Below are 27,187 nucleotides of genomic sequence, written 5' to 3' on the forward strand. Positions count from 1 at the left end.
TTGTCTAGTAGTGATGAACGACAGTACAATAATTTCGTAGATCATTTGTATTAATATATGGCACTACATCTAAGCTCCAAAACATGTAAAGATTTTCTATGTATTTAATATCATATAGAAAAATGGTATAGCTTTTTTTTTTTTAATATTTTGCTGTGATTTGGTGGAAATCCAAATGATAATGTTTCACCCTAAGTGGAGGCCTGCAATTGCAATATTCAGTTGAACTTATCCGAGACATTGTAACTGCCAAGTCTGGACTTGACTACATGATGCGCTTGCATATATAATCAATGCATTTTTAAAAGTGGTACAAATGCAACAAAACCGACATTGCAGCTTGCCCATTGTTGTGGCATGAATGGGATCCAATCCCAAAATAGAAGCCAATCAGCCCATCTGCTTAGTCATGCTGCTGGTCGTTGGTCCCTGACAAATGAGCATGAATATTCCCCAATAATCATGTCTTCACCCCAGCTGGCTGCGACACACGCCAATTCCCTTTTGGGGGTACTCCCATGTCAACCTGAGTCATCACATCTCCTAAATGTTCAACCTTCTTTAAAAAAAAAAAAAAAAAAAAAATGGGAGGTCACCTTGAACCCTGACCCTGACCCTTGTCACCCCCACACATGGTGTGCTCATTACCAGGTGTCACTTATTACACCCTGGCGCACGCTTGACGGCCGTAATTTATGGAGATTGCCAGGCACGTGTACGTTTGTGTGTGTGTGTGGGGGGGGGGCACTTCTTTTGCGTGTCCTTTTGATGATGTTAAACTTACAAAGATGTCTGTTTGGAAGACGAACAACAACAACAAAAAAAGGCATCATTAGAGGACCATTTATGCACCTTGCAGCAATACATTTAAGATGTGAATGGATAAGCATAGAAGCAAGGTATGTGTTTTGATGAGAAAATTGGAAAAAAAAAGGTGGACTTCACAATAGCAACGTTTGCAGTCTGTTCCATACATCTGTGCTTTTTATGCCCTTGAAGAAAAAACAACCATTAGTGGCCTTGGTAGCTAGTGAACTAGTGATAATTGTATCCCATTGGAATACTGCAGATATATATATTTTATTCTCTTTCTTTGCGCTTTCATGGTATAGTTGTGCTCAAAATCCAGAATGCAAATACAATGCACATTGGACAAAATATTGCAATATTTCTTCTTGGAGTATCACTACAGGGGTCCTGATATACTCTCAATTTACAATGTTTCATAGGTAAGAACACAATAACACATTAAACTAGTTTACGCGCCTTTCAGTGTGTAAGTAGACCAGTGAAGCACTTAAGGAATAATATTAGAGCTACAAAAAAAATGGATGGATGTAGGAAATTTGTCAAAAGAGTTAGTGAAAGTGCAATTGAAAAGCACAGGTGTCAAACTCAAGGCCCGGGGACCATATCTGGCCAGCCACGTGATTTTATGCGGCCCGCGAAGCCAAATCTAGATTGTCAATTTCTGTGATTCTTGTAAAAATCTCTGCCAAAATTTCAAATTGTCATATATCGTAAACGATAAAGTTGAGATATTACAAGTGTTTTTGTGTGATCAAACGTGAATGGTTGAAAAACACATTACCCTTGATTTCTGATTCCAAAACTAGTTTGTAAATTGATGATGTAAATATTATGAGATGATTAAATATTTTTGTTCCATAGTCATAACGGCCCTCTGAGGGAAACCGGAAGAACAATGTAGCCCGTGAGAAAAATGACTTTAACAGCCCTGCCTTCAGGAGAAGCTGCATGTACAAATGCACGTATGGGCATAACCCTAACCCTAACATGCAAACTCCACACAGGCGGGGTCGGGATTTAACCCGGGACTTTAGAACTGTGAGGCCAATGCTTTACCAGCTGATCCACCGTGCCGCCTGTTCCATACATATTTACATATAATATGAATACTGTACATTTACATCCCTCATACTTAATGTACAAAATACTCCTAAAGTTACATAGTACAGCAACTTATAGATACTTTCAAAAAATTGATTAGTCCGTAATTGCTCTAGCTTGATTTTGTCGTGATTCTTTTTTTTTTTTTCTAAACGATTACGTAAATATACTGGGCGTAACACTGCGTGAGTAACGCTGGATTTGGAAAATATGTAGCTGTGTATGCATGTGCGTGTGTGTGTGAGTGTGCTTATTTGGACTCATTTAAGGAGAGCAAGAATAATGTGTTAGATTGGAAGTAGCTAAAAATAAAGAGCGCAAGGGTCACTGGGCTCTGACAGCACGCCCAGAACCATGAAGTCATGTTTGAGAGCTCCTGTCATGCAAAATATACGCAAGCCAACAGTAGTGATCGTGATGAAGACTTCATCCTCGCATCGCAAACACACATACACACGCGCACACACACACACACACACGCACACACACACACACACACACACACCTCGTATGCCATTTTGCTAGCCATGCATCCTTTTACTGTTTGGCTCTTTATATTGTCACACATTCAAACGTGCACGTGTGCGTGCGCGCGTCCACCGGGGATGCTCTCACCATCCCAAACTCTGCCTCTGTCTCCAGCGCATCAGTGGCGGCTTACATAAGACGAGGGCAAAAATAGCAGCTGAGAGAGAACAGCGAGCGAGAGAGGGAGAGCGAGGGCTGTGCTGGCACGCACACGCAGCCGTAGCGGGACCGCAGGGCACGCCACAACCTACTAGCACGAACGCAGCACCACCCCAAAAAAAAAAAAGAAGACGACGAAGAAAAAAAAACATAAGGGAGGGTGCAATCATCGACAATTTGTCGCTATCATTTATTTGGATTGCACTGTAGTGCAAATGGTGGCCGAATAGTCAGCTTTTATTAGTCCCTCTGTGGGGAAGTGGCGGTTTTACACTGGATCAAGTGGACAGGAGCGGCACATAAGGATAATATCAAATGATATGAAAATTTATGTCTGTGTGCACATACGCAACTTCATGCAAAGAGATCATACATCAACATAAAAACTGTCTAATGTGAGGTGCAAAAGTTTTTATTGTGTGTGTGTGTCTGTAATCAGTAGATTAAAAAATTTAAATTTAATTTAATTTAATTTAATTTAAATTTCAAATTTAAATAACATGTAAATTACCATGAAATAAAATCTCTTTTCTTTTGCTCAAATTGCAGGCCTTTAGCATTTCCACATTTATTTAGTCTAGTTTTTACTAGTACAGAAGTCTTTATTGTTGTGCATTTCTTGGCACCCTTCTCCCGAATTTGCGTGTCATCAGCAATGTGAGGTTTCCTTCATTATATTTTGACAATACACCAAAAATGTTTGTCAAGTAAAGAGTATATAATTAGGATGGCATATTAGGGTCACCTTGCGAGACGAAAATAAAACGCCCGGGACTTGAGTTAGAGTCGTCGCGACAACGTTTAAAGTCAACGGGATGAGACTTAAAGCCGTCGTGTTGAGATGAAGTCGTCAAGATGAGATTTAAAGTCAACCGGTAACGGGAGGATCCCGCTGAACACAGTTAATGAATCAAAATCAAGGACTGACGAGAGCATATGGCGGCATAGCAACCAAGTCCCGCATGCCTGCCGGTCGTCAATTGTTGACCAGAATTTTATATCTCAAAGGTGTCAAAGTCAAGGTCCGGGGGCCAGATCTGGCCCGCCACATGATTTTATGTGACCCGTGAAGCCAAATCTAGAGTGTCAATTTCCATGATTCATGTAAAAATCTGTGCCAAAATTTCAAATTGTCATATGTCATAAATGAAGTTGAGTTGAAAAAAGTTGAGATATTGCAAGCATTTTTGTGTTACCAAACGTGAATAGTTGAAAAACACATTACCCTTGGTTTCTGATTCCAAAACTAGTTCATAAATTGATGATGTAAATGTGATGAGATGACTAAATATTTTTTTTTCACAGTCATAACCGGAACAATAATGTGGCCCCCGAGAAAAATTAGTTTGACACCCCTGCACTATGATAGCGTTAAATCGCATCCTGTTGATTTTGAAAGTTGTGATGACAACTTTAAATCACGTCTCAGCTTTTTTTTACTCCTCTCTATGTGACTCTAATACACCGTCAGATAAATTATACTTGCAACAGTTAGAAAGAAGTATTAGTAGTAAAGATCATAATAAAAAAATATATAAAATAAATAAATTATATATATATAATAAATAAATAAATAATATAAACAATACAGAAGTCGTTGTAACTCTTAGAACTACCGTTGCTTTTGCACCATCCTGCAAAAAGCAATCCGGGATAAAGTAAACCATACAAACAATACTGGCAGTGGACTGGGAAAGGAGAACTAAGTAAAAACTATCATGAGAATATTCAATCAGCATCTACAATCGAACAGCTGGGATTTGGTGTCACTCCAACAACTATCGATCACTTGCTGGGCCCGGTTGTGATTCTTGTTGGAACACTAAATGTGACATCCAGCGTAGTTTTCCATCAGACCTCCCTTTGCGATTGTATTTGAGTCAAACAATTATTCATTTATTCGCTGGTAATATTTCTTAAAAGGGGTCACCTCCGTTATGCTCCCTGGGTGATTGATTGGAGTGATATTAAACTCATTTCCTCCAATAAAAGATTTATCAAGCACCATGCGAGCTTAACACACTATTAGATTTGTTATTAATGTAATTGCACCCCCCAAAAAATACAAAAGTGTTTACAAAACATGGGCAAAATAATTGCAGCCCTTCTAACACTAACTGTTCAACTGTAGTGGTGCCTTGAGATACGAGCTTATTTTTATGTAACAGTGCTTGTATCTCAAATTATCTTTCTCAATTGAAATGAATAAAGGCCATTAATCCGTCCTGCCATCACCCCCCCAAAAAACTTGATTGTATTTCATTAAACCACAAGACAAATACATAATGAATGGTAAAGAATGTATCAATGTGTGAATCATGAGAAATTTAGTGCAGTGTCTTCTGGTGTGTGCAACTAGGCCACTCGAGGGCAGTTTAATACCACCATGCAAACGAACAAAGTGTTTCACAACTAATTTAAGTGACTTGGTCAACTCCAGTAATATTAAGCATTTATTTTGGGGTGGGATAAAGTGTACATTCCTCTCAGTGTTGTTATATTGTCTGTTTACTTGTGTTGCTGCACCGTTTGTTTTGCTGCAACTTAGTTTTGAGCAGACCAGAAATCAGAGCACGCGCTCCCGGTATACCTGTCACGATGCACAGGACAAAAGGAACGAGTTCGGCAAGCAAATGAAACACTGTATTAGTTTTAAAATGGTGCGAGGTGGAAACATGGATCGAGGAAAAAAAGAAAGCAGAATCATGTGCAAATTGCGCAAGAAAAAAAAATAGCAACACTGGAGCTCTTCCAACTTCTGCTACCACCAAATGTTGTAGCAAGCACAGACAACATTCCCAGTTCGTCGGCAATCCGTGCTCAATAAGATGACTGGGTTCAGAGCCAAAAATGAGAAAATCCGTGGCTGACAAATGAATGAACCCACTGGCCGAATGGATTGCTGTAGCTGGTCAACCACCAGAAGCGGTACTACAAATAGCGTCTCCGAACCCATCTTATGACTGGTCATGCAGAATCATCATTACGACAATGAAAAGCCATCAGAAGTTGATTTATTGGAGACGGACAAGGCAATTATAAACATTTTTGCCTGTTTTTTTCCGCAATTCTCGGCAGTCTCTGCTCAAATCCCGCCTTTCGAACCAAAGTCAGCTCAGGATCTGCGGTAAAGAAAACAGATGGTTGTATTGGTTTCAAATATCAGGAATGAGACTTTTCCCCGGATTTGCAGAATTTTTGAGTATTTTTTCAACTGAGAATATCATTTTTGTGAAACGTGTAACTCCGTTGAGAATTTTTTTTTTTTTTTTTGGGGGGGGGGTTACGGGGTGACGGGGGGCGAGGCTGTGATCAAGACCGGCCACCAGCATCTATCAGCAATGCTCGTCGTGAAATTAGTCACAGCTGTGATAGCGGAAAATGGCATTGCTATCTGTTTGGATTAAATTTGGTGTTTAAAATGACAACATACCGATTTCCAGCAGCATTTTGGCGGTATTTTGTCGATATTTTCACTCTGATGTTAACATTTCATAGAGAAGCATTCTGTTTATTACGGCATAGTTATAACTTACACCCATACGTACATATATGTTATCGAGCGGTCTGCACATTTGCCAGTATGGCAAAAGTCTTGGAGCGAAAACATGAAGATCGTGCCAGGGAAATATATAAAAACCATGGGGGTAAAAAAAACGGTTTCTGATGGGCATGGCTTGAAAAAAGTGGAACCGTGCAGATGGGAAGAAAAACTGTATCAATATGTCTAACCGAACGCAGAAAAAGTGGACATTCCCGGCAAAGTGCTGTGCACTCTGTGTTCCGATAGGACCAAAAAATATCCAGGAGCATGTCCAAACCAAGAAACATAAAGGTAAGTTGGACGTAAATTTCTCAAATATTATATAATTGACAGCTGTTAATACGATTAGGCCTATCTGTAGCACTAGCCCTGTAGATGATGCATTTTATCGCTCACTTTTATATTTCATGAGCTCTCTCAAATTACTTGTGTACTTAGTTCTGAAGTATACTGTAACTTTTAAGTGCAGTAGCCTATTTGATATAAATTTCACTCAGTCTACTTTTTATGTCTGAAGTTTGGCAAAATTATTTTGGTTGTTTGGACTCATATTTTAAGTTTTCGAAATGTTATGATTGCCCTGTATTTACGCCGTTAGAAGGAACCAGAGGTCACCATTTAACAGTGTGTTTTATAAAAAAGTGTTCAGTGTTTTTCCAAATTTGTCATTCTCATCCCTGAAATATGGAGATAGGTGGTAGGTGCCCTGGGTGACCCGGCTATCGCCATTTCGCATTGGGCGGAAACAAACCCAACTGAACAGAACCGGCCGGCTTAAACATCTCTTGACGGGCGTTACGTAAGGCGCGCCTCTTGGAGTTTTTAATTTGCCTCATTTGCAGTCTTCTCTTGTTCTCCATCCGTGTGAGCGCTGCACGGCCCTTTCAGAAATCCAGAGGCAGGAGGAGGCCGCAGGGACAGTACGTGGCGAGATGAGGCTAATCCCCGCTCCGGCACTTGTTAGCGGATGAAGGCTCGTTACGTAAAAATACATCGGGGGTTGGACCGAAAGAGGGTCAAAGCAGCGGCGGAGGCTCCGGAAGAAAGGCGCGCCCCGCGAACGCAACAGCAAGTGCATCAACAAGGCGGCCTGGCACTTGATCCTCCCCGCTCTGCTTTTTTTTTTTGGTTCAAACGTGCGCACGCTTTAAAGTGTCGGCAGGAAATGAGCGAGGGGCGGCGTTTGGGGCTTGGAAAGATTAAAAGGCCTCTGAAAAAAAAAGCGTGAAGGATGAGGATAAACAATGAGAACCATCTTGCCGAGCTGCTGCCGCCGCTGCTACGAATCTCAGCAGGTTCAAACGAGGAACGCGTGCTCTTTAAGGCGTCCTGTCTGATTCCCCATTCCATTTGTCTGTCAAGCGTTTAAAAGGGGGCCACTTTGAAACGCTCTTGTTTTGAGCACCGCCGCTACCTCCTGTTGGCGGGGGTTAATTAATATTTTCACGGGGTGTAGGTCAGCAACCCCCGCGAAGAGGCGCCGTTTGTGCGAGTGGGCACGTTTGACCCCCGTGAGCCCCTCCCCCCTTTCGGTCCAACCCCTCCATTACCCCGCGCTTTCAAGAAGCAAGACTCCCTCATGCATAATGCAGAGAGAACAGGGAGGCACTCATTAATAATTACTGTTGCCTTTGACGGGTGGAGAAAATAACGAAGGGGGCTGTTAAAAATGGAGAAAGCGCATGAGAGATGGCTGAGTTGTTTTTTTTTTTTTTTTTTTTTGAGGTGGGGGGAACTTGTGTTTGTTGCCGTTGTGTTTCTTTGAGGACTCAATTCTTTTGGGATTGGTTTTGGAGTTGGAGTAATCAAAAGCAAAGCTGGCGCTGTGGGTGGAGCTAACTACTAGCTGACTTTGATTGGGGAGTAAGCCCGCTCATGATTGAATAAAATAGAATGGTTTTTTTTCATTTTTCTTTTAAATTCTGGTTTTGACTGTGGCAGCACGCAAGAAAAATGTTCAGGAATCATAACTGTAAATGTGCAGTCTGGTGAACCTGTCTATCGTGCCACATATGTTCCCATTCGCTATCCCGTACACTTTATTAAGACACACTGTTTAAACATGTTGTAAACATTTAATAACAAAATTAATTGTTAACATGAAATATACAGGAAATACCATTTTAGTTGGACACTGTACATGCTTTTAAGTGCCGGGACCTGATTTGGTGACATGTCATAAGACTGTATGAGTGTATTGGTGTGAGATGTTTCAAATTTATTTTGTTAGAGTAGACCAGGAAAAGGGGTGGTACCTACACATATGAGCGACTCAACTTATTTTTATTTTTGTGAGGCATCTCTTGGACGATTTTTTTTTAAAAACTTGAGTTGCCATCAGAAATTTGAGTTACGAGCAGTAAATGGTGGCAGCAAACTTCACGACCAGTAGCAGATGGTACAAAAAATATTTTAAAAAGATGCCAGGTGCTGGGTTCAAGCTGTTTATTCACACTCACAGTTTGAATTTATAATAAACCAAAACTAAACTGAATTACATGTTGTGTATCTGACTTACGAAAGTCCACATCATGCAAAATGCCATAGACGGGCGAATGAAACTGGCAACAACGGCAGGTATAACCCTTTAAGCAATGGATATTTAAACAAAAACACCATGTAATAAAACAATACTTACAGGGATCTATATTTCATCTGCGAATAAACGACTGATATTACTGCAGCTTACTGAGCTGAGGAGAGGATATTTGTCTTTTTTTATTATTTTACTTCCCCCTGGTGGCCGACAATTCCACCAGAAGGAGCAGCACGATGTCAATGGGCACTGAAAAGTAAAACCATGATGCAGACTGTTTAATTCTTTAAAATATATTGAATTGTTATTTTACATTATATTACAGTGGAGTGCTATATTTCTTCTTAAGAAAATGATCCCAAATTTGGGCTGGAACAGGATCAATGGCATTTTCATTCACTTCGATAAAGAAAAAAACATTATAGATAGTGACCCAAGTCTTGGTTTCCTATCATTCTATTGTACTCAGTATTAATGGTATTTTAACGTATTGGGGCTATTGTGACTACGGTATCTAACAGCAATGAAGATAGACATTAAGAACGCATGAAGAAAAAAATGATATGGAGAATAAAGAGTGAGAAATAAAGTGTTGAGGCTTTCACGGATGCCAGAGCCGCTCAGTAGCATCGCTAGTGAAGAGCACACAAGTTGTGACAGCTCTTTGGCCTCCCTATCCACACATACTTTGCCTTGGTCCTCCAAAAACACTCTGATGTAAAGCTGATGAAAATGTTGACGCGCATTGACGACAAAAGGAAACGAACGCGCACCCACCTACACAAGTACGTAGACCGGCAGGGCGCAGACGCCAAAAGTGAACGCCTAAATACATTTGGCGGTGTGAATTCAAGATGTGGGATGATGACATAATTGTGAAAACCTTTTAGATGCAAATTCAAATGGATACGCGGTGATTGTGGCACTTACGCCCGCTATTGTGTGTCTGTGTACGCAGGTATGAAGCAGCACGCCGACGTCGGGACTCAGTACCGTTCGGCCATTTACACTTCCAGCGCCACTCAACAGGAGCTCGCTCTGAACAGCAAAGTGGCCTACCAGAAGGTATCTATGCTGTACAAAGTCATAGCTTTGGGGTAGTGACGGGCATATTAATCAATTACCGTAATTCCCGGCCTACAGAGCACGCCTGGTAATAAGCCTCACCCAGTACATTTGTAAAGGAAATACCATTTGGTACATACATATGCCGCAGCTGTGTAAAGGCCGCGAGTGCCCACATTGAAACCCACATTCAAACATATTCACAAAGAAAGACAGTACACAGAAAGAATTTAACGCTCGCGCGGCGCTAATGCCAGCGTCGCACTAAAGCTAGCACTGACTGTAGCGCCACGCTAATTCTAACAGGGCTAGTTAAAATAAAACTTACCGGTAAATATCACTGAGACACGTCAGTAACACAGCAGCAACACGCTAACACAGCACTAATGCTAGCCAGGCCGGTAAAAGTCACTTCCTTGGCACATGTGTTCCACCGGTCTCTTTTTACCTTATCTGCTCGAGTGCCCCCTTCCGGCCGTTAGAAAAAAATGCACAAATTAGCCGTATCACTGCATAAACCGCAGGGTTGAAACCCTTGGAAAAATGTCGCGGCTTGTAGGCCGGAAATTACGGTAATATACCTTCTCATAATTTTTGTCAAGGTGACAGAGTACTTCTGCTGACCTGAACTGTAAACGTTTCTTGTCAATGTTGCCTTTCATAATTCTTGGACTTATTTTCCTACTTTTAAAATATGCGGATATTGTTCTCTTCGTCAAACCAATCATATAGATTTTAAATAATTGTTTGAATTCAATTAGTTTCGGTTTCTTTTTAAGAGGTTGGCTGCTTGCAATTTTCATACGACGCTTTCAAACTTCCACCTGTCACTGTCTTGTGTGACCTTATTGATTTGAAATTATTTTTGTTTTCTGCACCAAAATGGCTGTGTCAAAGGCCTTTTCAGTATTCTCCCATCCACCGTTTTCAAACCATCATCGGCAAGCATTTAGAAATTATTGATCAGTCTCAAAGAAAGACCGGTATTGATTTGAAACGGTATGTGTCTCAAGGTTTCCGATTTCGCTGTGGGAAAAGATCACATCTTGTCTCACATAACATCTCTACTGGTCATAATTCAAACATTCATGAGAGAGAGAGAGAGAGAGAACCTTATTGATTTTTAAAGGGTATTTGACCTGAGATAACAGTGGTAACTTAGGCCAAAGAGAAAAAATGTTTCATTTAAATTCCCTGGGAGCAACAATTTTCATCCAATCAGTTTTTGAAGGATTATTTTTTGATGAGAAAATTCTGTATCACATCCAACACAAGGTCACATTCTTACTATTCAGCACGCTACCTATCACCATTTTCAATCCGTCATCTCCTAACCATTTATAGATTGTTCAGTCAATGAAACACACAATAAGGCCACGTCCAAACAGAAACTGAGCTGTTGCGTTCTTTTTTTTCCACTTTTTAAAGTTTTCCATAAACAGAATTATTTCTAGAAATCTGTGTCCACTTATAGATGCTGAAAGACTGTAGCATATATGCCAGACCAGAAGAGGCACTCTAACGCTTTCACAGGAAATTCCCCCCCCCCAAAAAATGAGCACAAGATGACGAATGGTGTGGTAAAACTTGAGCTTAGATCACCTCGTTTCTGTCTCCAACTTACATTGGGCGTTTCTGACCTGTCAATCACTCGTACAATAACAGACAGTGAAATAGCCGCATTGTCTTAACCCCTGGCTTGACACGCCCCTCTCGCCGTATTGTCCCACAAGCGATGCCTGTTGTCAGTAGCGTGCGCTTGGAAAACTTAATGCTACAGAGAAAATGGTCCTCAGATGCAATTCTGATGAAAGATATCCTGCTAGGTTACAAGAGGCCCGGTTGATTCATTTTCCAAAGCCTAAAACACAGTTGATGAGGTGTCTAAAATGGATTAAGGCTCGCGGAAGAGCGCACGTACAACTAAATGTGGAATGTCAACAAACACAAAGGCTGTATGTTCGAAGGTAACTGAGGGAGAAATATGTTCTCTGAGTTTGATTGAATTATTATCAGTGCTTGATACATTGCAACTTTCACTTTGTTAGTGTATCACTGACCTGCTGAATGAAGCGTGTCATGTTTTACGCCGAAGAGTCGGGTTAGTGATACGTAAATGTGCCACGTCATGCAAGAGAAATGTCTATTTGTCCATTTGTACCGCATCGGATTTTTAAGAAAGAGCACTGGGTTCGATTACGAGCCAAGTCAAACTACAATGATATTACTCGTGATCTTTCCAAGTAAAAAGTACTCACCCTCCTTTACATGCGCAGTACGATTCCACTATTTTATCCTGTTGGATATCAATATGAGGTTTGTGAGGCGTCAAACTTTTTTGCATCGATCGCCAACGTTTCGCTGTAACTCTTGACATTTGCATCCTGCTCCGTCCAAAATCTTAATTCTGTGTACATATCCTTGCGTGAAATAGTTGAGACCTCTCTGGAGAACTCTCTTGGACAAGTCTGACGCATTTGGCAAAAAACGTACCCCAACATTATCTTGAATACGCGATAGAGAATCGACTTCAAACATGTTCTGTTCAATCGCCATTTTGGAAGCTTGTGGGACATGGCTAAAGGGGCGGAGCTTAATATTGCCATCGGAATGGTGCATTTTCAGCCCATCATCTCAAAGAATGCATTGATTATTGCTCGGTCAAAGAAAGACTTTTAGTCTGATGAAGTACTGAGTTCACATTAAAACTGTCTTATGATTTATCCACAGTAAAAGATCAAATCAGTAGATTTCGTGTCAATTTCTCTCTTGGTCACACAAACCGAACCTTTGCAAATATTCAGCCGTTGAAGTGTAAATTATTTTCTTTTTTTAAATATTTGACCCAAGGTTACAGTGGGAACTGATGTCTCATTTCATTACTTAAAATGTTAAGTTAAATCGTTTCTCTAATGAGCAGATTTTGAATAATCTTCGACACAAGGCCAAATTGACTTTTTTTCTGTTCCCTCGTCTAGCCAGGAAATATGTCTCCTCTTGTCTCCGAACGCTATTTGCGTCAAAGGACATTTTAGCTTCATTGATTGGACGAGTTAGGCACGGGAAAATATCGGACGCGTTGGTCCATGTTGTACATGTGCATTTCCGTGCCCTTTTCAAAAGAAACGCTGGAGCGTCAACTAAATTATGCGGTACACATCATCACTGCTTGAATTAAGTCCCACTTTAATTTTAATATGGAGTTGTTCTGCTCCCATTGAGCAACATTTCCAGATTTCAAGTGTGCTCGTGGAGCCGTTAAAGCGAATGTGTGGAGTTGGCCCATTTGTTTGAATAACAATGGAGTGACTGACTTTAGAGTGGCGACTTCTCCGAGTCGGACGCAGTTTGGTTAAGCAAAGCCGCCTGTGTTGAGTTCAGCGCATCTACTTCCTCGTTCTCTACAGCCCTTGTGGTGAAAGAACACAAGAGGGTGCATAGGTCGTTGGATTTGCGCAGGCCACCCCCCCCCTCCCTCTTTTGGCGCATCTGACCGTCTGTCCGACTCTCTGTTGATCCTCCCGTCAGCTAACTGTAAAAGCCATTCAGCCTCATACAGAGGGCAACGAATTACAACCGTCCTTTTTAACTAGGGGGTCAGCCGTCACGGGCCAAGGGCTCAGGGGGGTGGGGCTAATGTTTCCATGACGACAACCTCCAACCTTGGCCTTGGGCTGGGGTCGGAGGTGAGAGAGCGCTGGCAGCTGAGACCGGGGCAATGGGAGGTGATTGAAGGCGAATAAATAGAGGAAGGTAATGAGATCAGAGTGACAGCCTATCAGCTGATGGTTGCTGCCCCCCCCACCACCACCACTGACAGTCAGCTGACCGTGACCCATCTTCATGCAACATTCGACTATTGTTACAGTTAGAACAGCTAAATTATCTATATTTTCAATGTATTTGAAAATGAAATATTTATCGTAGCACTGTGGTTCCGTAGAAGAATGAAATTTCATACTCATAATAAAATCTACCCTGAATACACTGCTGGAGGGATTTTGGCCCACTCCTCCACACAGATCTTCTCTAGATCAGACAGGTTTCTGGGCTGTCGCTGAAAAGAGTTTCAGCTCCCTCCAAAGATTTTCTATTGGGTTTAGGTCTGGAGACTGGCTTGGCCACGCCAGAACCTTGATATGCTTCTTTCGGAGCCACTCCTTGGTTTCCTGGCTGTGTGCTTCAGGTCATTGTCATGTTCAAAGACCCAGCCACGACCCATCTTTAGTGCTCTGACTGAGGGAAAGTGGTTTTTCCCCAAAATCTCACAATACATGGCCGCGGTCATCCTCTCCTTAATACAGTGCAGTCGTCCTGTCCCATGTGCAGGAAAAACACCCCCAAAGCATGATGCTAACACCGCCATGCTTCACAGTAGGGATGGTGTTCTTGGGATGGAACTCATCATTTGTCTTCCTCCAAACTATCATATCTGACCACAAAACTTTCTCCCATGACTCCTCTGTATCATCCAAATGGTCATTGGCAAACTTAAGACGGGCCTTGACTTGTGCTGGTTTAAGCAGGGGAACCTTTCGTGCCATGCATGATTTCAAACAATAACGTCTTAGTGTATTGCCAACAGTCACCTTGGAAACGGTGGTCCCAGCTCTTTTCAGGTCATTGACCAAGTTCTGTCGTGTAGTCCTTGGCTCATTCCTCACCTTTCTAAGGATCATTGAAACAACGGGTCTTTGTGGGTCAGAATTCTAGCTGATGGACATGTGTTCAAACACTTATTTCCAGCTGTATCACACAAATAAATCGTTAAAAAATCATACATTGTGGTTTCTGGAATTTTCTTTTTAGATTATCTTTTTTTTTTTTTTTTTAAACACTATCTCGAGATCCCCAACTTTTACCTTCAGCCAATTGGTCTGGAATGGATTAACTAGGATCCCACGAAACTGGATTTCACTGCACATGTACTCTTCACCCTTACTGGTGCTTCGACAAATCCAAAGTATCACTAATGGAGTGAATATGCAACAAAAAGCCTTTGGTCTCGTCAGCTCCCCAGTTGACGTCTGAGAGTCTCTAACCTAGTTCCTGCTCACAAAACACACATTCACAAACATCTGACAGTCTCCCCTCTCTTTCTGCCACTGACGACGACGCTGCTGACACCACCGATCTGTCAGCGACTTCAGTGGCACCGCAGTTTTCGACTGGGGCTCCACCGGGAACGCAACTCTGACGCGCTCGGAACCAAAATGGTCGCTTTGCCGCATTGACGCGCCTCCCACTCTTGCCTCCAAAATGGCACTGCGCAACTACGGCGCGCTCTTCCGAAAAAGGCCGTCTAGCGTCTTATCGGGGTGGGGAGAAAAAAAACTGCGCATTCGATGGATTGACAAGACAAGAGCGAGTCGGTGAGGTCAAAGATATGGAAAAAAATAATAAATCCAGAGACACACACATGCAGACATACATTTAGATCATACGCTTCCAGCCCGATGAATAATTAACCCATATGAAAACTCTCTTCTGCAGGGCTTTTAGTTTCTTAACTTCAGCATTGGGGTTGGCTAGGGAGCGAGGTGGGTGGGGAGGGGCGGCGGGGAGGGAGGGGGTGAGCGAAAAGCTTGTTTAAGCACAAGAATGGGGAAGGGGAGAAAGGGGTTCTTCTATAATGAAATTTGAAATTTGCAGAACATCAAAGGCTTCTGGAGCCAAGCGCAGAAGAGGAGTGCACCCCCACCCTCCACGCACACACGCACATCTCACCCCCTTTTTCCAGCTTCCCTCCCTTAGACTCATCCTCACCCGGCAGGCCCTGGGAGAGGAGCGATGGGAAGGGTTGATTTGGAAGAGGGCAGGGTGGTGGCATGAAGCTGGCGCCTGTGCGCGTGTGCGTGCAAACAATAGGTTTTACCCCGCCAACCTGCACATTGTGTATGTATGCGTACAAGGCCTCGGAGGGGTGAGTGTACCTTCTGATAAAGCAACTTAATAAGCTTGAAAGATAGAAAAGGAGGTTGTGGGGGTTGGGAACGAGGTTTTTCCGAGGGTGGTGTTGAAATGGTGCATGACGCCTGTTTTTTTTTTTTTTTTAATTCCCAGACGCACAAGGTCACATCTAGACTTTTTAATTTTTTTTCCCGAAAGTTCTCACGTTTGTTCAGCACAGGGTTGCAAAGGGGACGTCAGAATCTGAAGCGCTGATTTATTTTTTAATTTTTTTTGTATCCAAATGTGAGCGCGGCAACAGTCTCCGCTTCTCAAAATGTAGGAGTGCTCGGTGAAGAGTAGAGAAAATGGATGCGTGACCCGCGCTGTAAAAGCAAAGGAGGTAAACATACCCCCCAAAAATGAGGATGACACAACGATGAAATTTCACGTTTTGTCCTTTTTTTACTACTAATTTTGCAAGCGAGCAATGCCACGTTTCAGTTTTTTTTTCCCGTTCCTCCATTGTACCACATCAATGTAAAATCTCCCTTTTTAATCTGTGCCCATCCCTTCTTTTTGCGTATGTCCACAGATTTAAAAGTCCATAAACTCGGATTGCTCAGGTCTCTAAATATAAGTGTAAATAATTCCAGATTTTTCTCTTTTCTTTTTTATTTTACATTTCCTTATTATTTATTTCTCTTTTGTGATGATTTTATTGATTAAGGTGGGTGAAATCCAAACATAGTTCCACACACGATGACCAGTATTTCAAAAAATAAATCTTAATTTGCTCAAGTATATTGGAAATAATTACTAAAAATTCATGTTCACTTACATGAGGCAGATGTAATAAAAAAATACAGCCAAGCTCAGTCCCTATCAGGATGAACTCAAAAATTTGCGACGGCGCAATCGGCGTCTGCGTCGGGATTAGACCGAGGCGTGATTACATAAATCGGCAAATTGAGGTCATATCCGTCTTCAAATGTCTTCGCCATGAGTCATCGGGTGTCACAAAGTCGATGTCAAACTGTGGCCGCCGGCCTTCTGAAGGCGGACGGGGGGGTGGGGGGAGGGGTTGATGGCGGTGACACGGTGGGGTATAGGACCCGCATACATTTCCACTCTCCGCTCCGCAACCTCCACCCTCTCTTGGGGTGTCATGTCCTATTTGTGTTGCAGGGGCCCGTGTCTCTCCGGCAGTGGTAAAAAGGGGGGGCTCTCACTCTCTCTCTCTCTAGCTCTCTTTCGCTCTCTCTCATTCTCTTTCTCTTTTGCTTGGATGGAGAGCAGAGAGGACTCGGTCGCACGAAACAGCGGTCTGAGCGAGGGGAAACGCGGGTAGAAATACGCCCGGTCGGCCATGTCGTTGATGGGGGAGCGTTTCCGACAGGCATGAAGGAGCCTGACTGGGCCGGGGCGAGCTCGGAAGCACGCACACAAAACCTTGTTTTCGACTGTTGCGGCGGCAAGACTGCGCTCAATAGAAAACACTGATAGTTTGTCCGGCTACTTTTTTTTCCCCGTGCAACAATGATGAGAGATTGCACAGAGAGAAGGTGTCACGCTCAAGACATTCTAGGCCGAAAGCTTGCCATCTTTTTTTTCTTGGCCTCCTTCATAACTCGCTTTAAAAATGACGATAACCAAATGTAAAGGCAATTAAGCAACACGATCGGATATGATCGATGATCTATATGGGGACTGGTGAATTAATAAAAATAGCAATAATAAATGAATAACTCCTCCCTACTTAATAAATAACCAATTACATAAATATTGCATCCCGGCATAAATAATATTTTCATGACAACAAAGGTCATATATAAGAAGGAAGAAAGTCCTTTTTTAAAGCACAAAAAGTGTGGGAATATATAAAAATTTTCTTAATAGGGTGTGGTCTAGAGATGTTTTGAAAATAGTAAGATAGTTCTATTTTTTAACTTCAGTTTCACTGAAGTCCTTCCCTCCTTAAACTCAAGAGTTCATATCATATTGAAACCTTATTCTCTAGATCATGATTTTATCTTGACAAAATGAATTGTCGTTGTAACAATTGCAACTTTGTTTTTGAAAAAAAAAAAAAAACAAAACAAACATGTCTTTATTCTGCGGCATCGTGTAACAGTTGTAGAGTGTTATCCTCGCAGTTCTGAGGATCGGGGTTCAAATCCCGGCCTGCCTGTGTGGAGTTTGCATGTCCTCCACATGCCTGCGGGGGTTTTCTCCGGGCAATCCGGTTTCCTCCCACATCCCAAAACATGCAACATTAATTGGACACTCTAAATTGCCCCGAGGTGTGATTGTGGGTGCGGCTCTTTATCTCCATGTGCCCTGCGATTGGCTGGCAACCAGTTCAGGGTGTACCCGCGCATCTTACCCAACAACAGCCGGGATCGGCTCCAGCACTCCCACAACCCTCATGAGGATAAGCGGCTCAGAAAATAGATAGATGATATTCTTTTAATATTGCAAATTCTTTCTATAAAAAAAAATCTTACTTTGTTACCACAACACCGTGACTTTTTCTCAGGAGTATTGACAACTTTTAAATTCTGAATGTATGATGTGTGTTTAAAAAAATGTACTCCCTGTAATGAGTCTTGAGGTACGGGACAGGAAATGTAACTGCTTCGCACTCTAACCACATAGCTAGTCCACAAACAGTCCAACTCGGCTTCAAAGTAGTAGTTTGTTTGTGTATTTTGCCATTTTTTGGGTCATGTTTTTTTTCTTCAACTCACACGGTTCAAACACATCTTCCAGCACCATTTCAACACTCTCTCCTGAGAGCAAAGCAGTAACGAAATGTATGAGTGGTGTTTACTTTTGTTTTATTTTATTGTTTAAGGTCAGTTGCACTAAGCGCAAGGAAGCCTTGTGGGTTTCACATCTAATAGTTGACAGACATGTTGATCCAGATGCTGCTTCACCATTCTAGTTATGTTGACATTATTATCTGATATACCCTGGTCCATTTCCATGACAACCTCTGCAGGATTGATCCCCAACGGTTTTTGTACCACAAACCGGTTTCACATAAACCACTCCTCCGTCAGAATACAATCAAAAAAGAAAAACATGAATAAAACCACAGCTCACCGTTGCACTCAAATGTAATGTAATGAGAACATTGCGGTTACTTCTCTACCATAAACCCGTCCCATCTCTGGTCGTAATGGGAGATTCTGACACCTGAATGGGTTTCTTGTGTCTAGTATGTACCACTAAATATTTTAAGCAGCTTTAAAAAATTTATTTGGGGTTCAATCAAATGGACTATAAATATGAATAATACTGAACACCACTCTAAATTGCCGCCTTGGTGTGATTGTGAGTGACTGTTTGTCTCTTTGTGGCCTGTGATTGACTGGCGACCAGTTCAGGGTGTACCCCACCTCCTGCCCGTCGACAGCTGGGATAGGGTTGAGCACTCCCCGCGACCCTCGCGAGGATAAGCGGCAAAGAAAATGGATGGATGGATAATACTGAACAATTATAAGAAGTGCACACTTGTGCAAAATAATTCTTTTGGCTTCTTTTTACTTCTCTCAAAAAGATTTTGATTTTTTATTTTTTTCAAATTGAGTTGTACAGGTTATACGTTACTTAAATGATTGGAAAAGTATTGTAATTATTTATCTCTGTGTCATTTTTTTATATCACCCAAAAAATGGCATTTTAACAGGGGTGTGTAGTCTTTTTATATTGAGAGTGTTAGATACATTAACTTTGTTTTCAGTAGGACTGCTAATATTGCCTCTTTAACGCAGCTTTCTTTTTCTTGCCCTCCAATCGCATTCGCACCGATGGACTTTTCAAGTTGTCAGCACTTATCTCATTTTTGCCAGCTTGTGCGCTTACTTCTTTTTTTTTGTGTATTTTCCCAACGACCATATCATGTTACCGAGACGAGCGGTTTGACGTGCGCAGAGGCACACGCTCTGATCCCTACACCCAGCGGTGAGGAGTCAGAAGGGCTGACCTACATTGATAACCTGAATTATATTTGTTCAATGAAATTGAATTAATTTATTCAAAACAGACTGCTGTATTATTTTCATTTCATAGCATTTCTCTTGTGCGTACTCTATACTGCTACCAGTACATGTATGTGTATGTTATTATTATTTTTTTTTTTTTTGTCCAATCAGATTTCAGCTTCAGTCTGTTGCCATGTCATTCAACTTTGTCCAGGCCCTTCAGAAGAAACAAAATTGTGCTGGCCAATCTAATTTAAACCATAGCAATATAATTGTCTTTCAAATATGTCTTAACAGGACCAAAGTTCTGGCCCATGCATTGATCCAAGGTAAACTCACGATACCCGTCCGACCTGAAGCTGAACATTTTCCATCCATTCCTGCCCACATTCGCCTCACACTCTCGAACTCCCAACCCGACACGAATGTCACAATAACGCACACGCCGTCATGCTTCCATTATGTAAAGATCTCGACATCTCGTTCACACGGACTGTCCCCCCCCCCTCACGGCTCGCCGCCGCCGCAATCAAGGGGGAGAGGACCCACGTCAGGTTAGCCACGGCGGCGCGTCGCCCCGCATTCTGATTTATAGATCTAAAATGGCGGCCGTGTTGTGACTCCCGTAGGATGGCGCGTGAGGGAGGCTAGGTGAATGCAGGGAGGGGATTGGTGTAGCTTGGATGTTATGTTTCCCCCCCTCCCCACGCTCCTGCCCCGAAGGGTTCGCTACCACCGTGGTTCTGTGGCGCTGAGTGGTTAATTAGGCCACGGCGAGCCGAGCATCGCTTGTGCTAGCACGTTGTTTAATGTTGCGCATGCTGCTGTGTCACGCCGCTAAAAAAACGCTTAAACGCGCGTCCCTTCTGATATTCCGCGCTCTGAGATATGGCTCGCGGACGCTCCTGCAGGGGGGATTAGCGCCTTCGCATTGTAGCGGGCAGCTGCCGAGGACTTAGAGGTCAGCTGCTGCCTCAGCCTCTCTGCAGGGTGCACCGCTTTTGATTTAGCGAACCCTCTGCGGCAGCACCCCCCCACATATTAAGTACCACGCTGCCCCCGTGTGGACAGCACGAGGCGGCAACTACCTGACTGCAATAGTTTTCCCCGACTTTGGGGCTCTGATGATCATGCATCATCCATCTTCTTTGCCGCTTATCCTCATGAGGGTCACGTTGAGTGCTGGAGCCTATCCCAGCTGTCGACGGCCAGGAGGCGGGGTACACCCTGAACTGGTTGCCACCCAATCGCAGGGCACACCGAGACAAACAGCCGCACTCACAATCACACCTAGGGGCAATTTAGAGCGTCCGATTAATGTTGCGTGTTTTTTGGGATGTGGGAGGAAACCGGAGTGCCCGGAGGAAACCCACGCAGGCATGGGAAGAACATGCAAACTCCACACAGGCGGAGCCGGGATCGAACCCAGGTCCTCAGAACTGTGTGGCAAACGCTATACCAGCTGGATTCACCGTGCCGCCCTACTGTAAAATAAATAAATAAAGAGACTCAAAAGTATAACTACAGTAAATCTCTGATAACAGTGAAAATATGCTGGTAATTGGCAACCCCCCCACCCAAAAAAAATGCTTGTACTGTACTGTAATAATACAGGATGATGGCAAAAGACCATTTTTACCTAAATGAAGCTCCTCAACTCACTTAAGCATCAGGATTCTGGCAGATGATGGGAAAGAAATATTGTATTCTAACAATGCAATGTAGACAACCTCTTGACCCAAAATAGTCGTTTTATGAGCTCCATGACAGACAATTTGTCTTCTTCAGTATTTAAGAGATCTGTTGATCATTTTTGTATCCATCCATCCACTTTTTGATAGTACTTATCTTCAGGAGGGTGGCGAGAGAAGTCACAGGCGCAAAGAATCATCAGTCACTGCAGTTGTGAGTAGATTTTAAATGACATCAACTGGTGTACTACAGATTCTCAAGGCCCAGGGCAGTTTTGATTGATATGACAGTAAATAAAGGCTGGAATATGATTGGACAAAAAGGAAAAAAAATGACATCCAGGCAAGAGAAATGCTATGAAATGAGGACTTGGGAATAAATTAATACGATTTCATGGAACAAGTATTAGAACTTTGAATGTAAATGTAATTCAGCATTGCGCTTATTGCAGTGAAACATTGGTAGTAGTTCATCACCTTTTTCAGTCATGGTATCCAACCATCCATCCATCCATTTTCTACCGCTTTTCGGGGCTGGGTTGGGTCGCGGGGGAAGTCCAAACAAAGGCCAAGAAATAACCAAGATCAAGAGTTCTGAAATACAGCTACGTCTATGCAAGTTGTATCTTGAATAACAGATGCCTGCTTGTCCATGTGGGGAAAAAAAAAAACTCTTCGTAGCTGCTTATCCTCACAAGGGTCGCGGTCAACAGGCAGGAGTCGGTGTACACCCTGAAGTGGGTGCCAGCCAATCACAGGGCACATAGAGACAAACAGCCGCACTCACAATCACACCTAGGGGCCCTAATTAATGCATGTTTTTGGGGATGTGGGAGGAAACCGGAGTGCCCGGAGAAAAGCCACGCAGGCACGGGGAGAACACGCAAACTGTTTCTGCCCAGCTCCCAGAAGGTGAAGCTCCTCATTTCTGCATCCTTCTGATGTGCGAAGACCTCGACTCGAGCTACTTGTTGCCCACAGCCGGTCCCGCCACACCGCCAACTTGTTGTCTTCCCGTTTTGATCCGCAGGCGCCTGCACGCCGCGGTTATTTGATGGATAAAATCACACGGGCTCACTTTAGCGAGCGTCTGAAAGCGTTTTGAAGTCTCCTTTTAAGGTGTTTACGAAAGTGTAAGCGCCAACATGCGTCGAAAGGAGTTCTCAACAAAGAGAGCAGTCGATGCGGGCAAAACCGCTGCACTAGAAAGAGGACCGTGCTCCTTTCTTCTGTCACTCAAACACAAACTCTTGCGTGCCCTCCTCGCCCGACACGTAAAGTTCACATGGGATGCGCTGCAATGTTTTTTTAGCTCTAAGTTGAGAGGTTCTTTGGATGTTTTTGGAAATACAATTCACATTTGTTTACAATTTTGAACGTTCCCTCACCCCAAAGTACAGTTAAGGCACGGCTATTTGTGGTTGCATATTCACCGTTGTGAGACTCCATACATCCATTTTCTTTGCAGCTTATCCTCACGAGGGTCACGGGGAGTACCGGAGCCTGTCCCAGCTGTCAACGGGCAGGAGGCGGGGTACACCCTGAACTGGTTGCTAGCCAATGGCAGCGTTGTGAGTCTCACCTCAGAATTGAACTGATACATCTATAACTGAGACTGGTATCTTTGTACGTCAGAGAGAAGACAAGTTTTGACTTGGTTGTTCGCCGAAGTTACGGAGAATCTTTGCCACGTGTGCATGTACACGCACACTTGCAGTGCATTTTTATTGAAACCAAATAATCCTTCGTTTTAAGCGTAAACTTGTAGAATGAGTTTGAAATTGGCAGCCTAGTGGAACGACTGGTTAGAGGGTCCACCTCACAGTTCTGAGGACCGTAGTTCAAATCCTGGCCCCGCCTGTGTGGAGTTTGATTGTTCTTACTGTGACTGAGTGGGTTTTCTCCGGGAATTCCGTTTTCCTCCCGCATCCTAAAAGCATGCATTCGTCGGAGACTTTAAATTGTTGCCCTGACGGGTGATTGTGAGTGTGGCTCGTTGTCTCCATGTGCCTTTTGCCTGAAGTTTTGCTGGGATAGGCTCCGGGGCTCCCATGACCCAAGTGAGGATAAGCAGCTCAGAAAATGGAAAGATGGAGTTTGAAATGATAATAAATTGTGTAGGGATCCTGGTAGTTTATACTATATGTACTGCATGTGGTTTAAACTATGAATACATCCATTCATCCATTTTCTTTGTCGCTTATCCTTACGAGGGTTGTGGGGAGTGCTGGAGCCTATCCCAGCTGTCAACGGGCAGGAGGCGGGGTACACCCTGAATTGGTCGCCAGCCAATCGGAGGGCACTCACAATCACACCGAGGGGCAATTTAGAGTGTCCAATGAATGCATGTTTTTTGATGTGGGAGGAAACCAGAGTGCCCGGAAAAAACCCACGCAGGGACGGGGAGAACATCCAAACATGCAAACAAACAGGCAGGGCCAGGATCGAACCCAAGTCCTCAGAACTGTGAGGGCAACGCCTTACCAGCTGATCCACCGTCCCGCCCTACGAATACAAGTGGTACCGTAATTGAATTGTCTGCACGTCTGAGCTCTTAATTTAAATCTAACAACCATTCACGCTCACATTTTCATCTCTGTACAATTTTGTTTTCAGTGGCTTGAACATGTATGCTCTTGGGATGTGGAAGAAGCTGGAGAACCTGAAGAAAAAATTTTTGTTGTTGTTGTTATTGTTGTTATTTCTGCAATGAGCCCACTGTAACATTTTAACAACTCAGTTGTAACGTACATAACAAAATGTCTATATTTTTTTCAATATTCTTGCGATAACTGCATTATTGTGTCACACTCACAGGTGCTGGAGGCGAAGGGCATGGGTGCGATCACAACAGAAATTGTGGAGTTGCAGGAGTTCTACTACGCCGAGGACTACCACCAGCAGTACCTGAAGAAGATACCGCAAGGTTATTGCGGCCTCAAAGGCACCGGCGTTTCCTGCCCCATCGGCGCGGGGAAAGAGGAGCCCTAAGCAGCAGTACACAGGATCAAGTAAAGGTTCATACTCCCGTGATTGAGCTCGTGACAGACACAAAAAGTTCTGCACTTACTTAAACTTATTAGTTACTAATATAGTGAGTGACGCAATCATAAATTAATCATGTTTAATCAACACAAAGTGTGAAGCTGTGGTTCTCAAACTTGGGTCCCTGGTCCAACTAAAACATGGTGTTCTGCAAAATAATCATCATTAAATTATGTCGTAACATTTTTTTCAACGTGCATAACTACATTTGGGAGACCGGCACACCAGTCAAGTAAACATATAAAAGTAATTACCTCTGCTTACCCTACTTAAGGTTTTGCCTACCGTAATTCCCGGCCTACAGAGCGTGCCTGGTTGTAAGCCTCACCCAGAAAGGAAATACTATTTGGTACATACATACACCGCAGCTGTGTAAAAGCCACAAGTGCCCACATAGAAGTCCATGTTGAAACACGAGATATTTAACAAAGAAAGACGGTACACAGAGAGTTTAACGCCAGCGCCGCTGCGCTAATGCTAACGCTAGCGCCGCTGCGCTAATGATAACGCTAGCACCGGGCTAACCGGGCCGGTTGGAAAAAAACATACCGGTAAAAATCACTGAGACACGGCAGTAACACGCTAGCGCAGCGCTAACCGGACCGGTAAAAGTCACTTCCTCGGCACATATATTCCACCGGCCTCACTTACCTTTTCCGCTCGAGTGCCCCCTTGTGGCCGTAGGAAAAAATGCACAAATTAGCCACATTGTCGCATTAACCGGAGGGTTGAAAGTGTGTGAAAAAAGTCGTGGTTTGTAGGCCGGAAATTACGCTAATTAAAATCTGATACCCTTCAAGGGCATGCAGCATTTTTTGGCTCTTCTCTTATCTTACGCTTATCTTGTAGAGGTGTGCAGGTGAGACATGCTGACCTCGGGAAAAATATTTTCGGTTTGGTAGCGCATACTGCGGGTCGAATGTTTCCGACCTGGCCACATTCCTCCTTTTGCAATATGGAAATGGGGCCACACATCTCCGGCATTTAACTGACATACAAAATGATATGACATTTTTTTAGGGATTTTTCATGGGACTTAAACTAAGGAGTGAAAAAAGTGGCAGTAAGGCTCAGAAATAGTAAAAAAAATAGCAAAAATATGTCCCCTTTACAGGGGTCCGTGGAATCAAAATGTTTGGGAGCTCGGGATGCAGTGATTATCTTATTCCACATGATGGCGTCATATGTTTGTATGACACCCACACATGTCTGTGTAGCCAGTTTAAGGGGGGGGGAATGAATCAATAACAATTTTTAATGGAAAACGATTTTAAAATATTTTCAATGAAGCAGTAATGTTGTAGTAATTGATTGTGTTGTACCATTTAGCAGTTGTAGGACATCACTGTAATAAATGTCAAATTTATCCAAATAATAGTGCAGTCATAATTGTTGACTGGGATCATTTGCATAAATCAAACTCGGGGAGTGACATTTCGCTGTCTGCGTTGATGAGGTGAATTCCATTTGGCCGCGGATTACTCGTCGGCCGCTCCGTCTCGTTTCGTTTAGTACATATGAGTCACTCGCAAACCTTCATCTCGAACCGCGCCGAGTAACGCGGATGCACGCCGAAAGCCCGCCTTCGACGCGCCGTATCGTAAAACGGGTTCTCTTTCAAATGAACGCATACACTGCTGTTGTACACTTAAACAAATCAACCCCTCAGATTGTGTAAAAATGTAAATCACACACAGATCGGATCTCCAAATAAGCTTTTTGGTCAACCACAGTTTTGTTTCACCCCGCTCTCACATTTCCCCCTCCCTCTTCTTATTATGTGTGTGTGTGTGTGTGTCACATCCTGACACCTGTGTGTAGGTGTGGACCGGGGCGCACGTGCAGGTGCAACCTCTCGGGGCCTATTTTCGTATTGGGACAGATATTTTTGCATGTGTCTGCATGCGGCAACGCGTGCGTCGCGTACGTGCACACATATGTGCTGCGGCTTGCTCGATGGAACCGCACTGAGAGGTATGTGGTTGGGACAGCTAGTCGTTCCCCAACACCTGCTTTAATTTAACTTGGCACCTTTGTGCGCATGAGAACTAATGCCCTCCTTAGCTAGAACGATCTTAGACCTCTGCCAAGGCCAAACAATACCGCCAGACAGAGGTAGGTCTTCCCCTCCTAGCATAGCCGCAAGTGTAGCAAGGTTTGCAAGTGGAAGCCGAGATGAAAACAGCAAGTGCTCTTAAGCGCTGCTTAGTATTGTTTCATATCACTTCTGCCAGCACGAAAAGCCAAGTTGGTTTTAGCCGTGTGTCGGACAAATTCCAGGACTGGTGTCACAAAACGCACAGAATATTTCAAATACAACCTACGTGCTACAAATTTTCGACTTTCAAAGTAATGCTCACGGGTTGGATGCTAAGATGCTGAGATTCTCGCTTGGAGTGAACAGGTTGGGTAGGATTAGAAAGGAGCTCATTAGAGGGACAGCCAAACTTGGATATTTTGGAGACAAGGTGAGAGAGAGCAGACATGTTCAGACGTGAGAGAGTGAGGATATTGGTAGAAGGGTGCTGAGGATGGAGTTACCAGGGAAAAGAGCGAGAGGAAGACCAAAGAAAAGGTTGGTGGATGTGGTGAGAGTAGACATGAGGGCAGTTGGGGTTAGAGAGGAAGATGCACGAGATAGGCTTAGAGGGAAAAATATCACACGCTGTGGCGACCCCTAACGGGACAAGCCAAAAGGAAAAGAAGAAGAAGAAGAAAGTAATACTCATGGAGTCTGAATGCTTGGACAAGGACTGCTGGAAGAAGATCAGTCGTCGTGGCCATCTTGATCTTGATGGTCCCCTTGTTGACCATCTTGCTCTGAGGGAAG

The 27,187-nt window shown here is 43.3% G+C and overlaps 1 protein-coding gene across 4 annotated transcripts in view; it reads left to right on the forward strand.

Moving 5' to 3' along the window:
- Positions 1-25,722, forward strand: part of msrab (methionine sulfoxide reductase Ab) — a 66,159-nt gene extending 40,437 nt beyond the window's left edge. For 3 of the 4 annotated variants that reach the window (XM_061843543.1, XM_061843545.1, XM_061843544.1), the window contains 3 exons: positions 9,637-9,743; positions 22,781-22,883; positions 24,130-25,722. In XM_061843543.1, the coding sequence (XP_061699527.1) occupies positions 9,637-9,743; positions 22,781-22,883; positions 24,130-24,386 (467 nt within the window). In that variant the 3' untranslated portion in view covers positions 24,387-25,722. The remainder of the gene's footprint in view (positions 1-9,636; positions 9,744-22,780; positions 22,884-24,129) is intronic. The other variant, XM_061843546.1, reaches the window with a different exon arrangement.
- The last annotated feature ends 1,465 nt before the right edge of the window (positions 25,723-27,187 follow it).

This window comes from Syngnathoides biaculeatus, chromosome 15 (assembly GCF_019802595.1).
Source record: "Syngnathoides biaculeatus isolate LvHL_M chromosome 15, ASM1980259v1, whole genome shotgun sequence".
Lineage (NCBI taxonomy): Eukaryota > Metazoa > Chordata > Actinopteri > Syngnathiformes > Syngnathidae > Syngnathoides > Syngnathoides biaculeatus.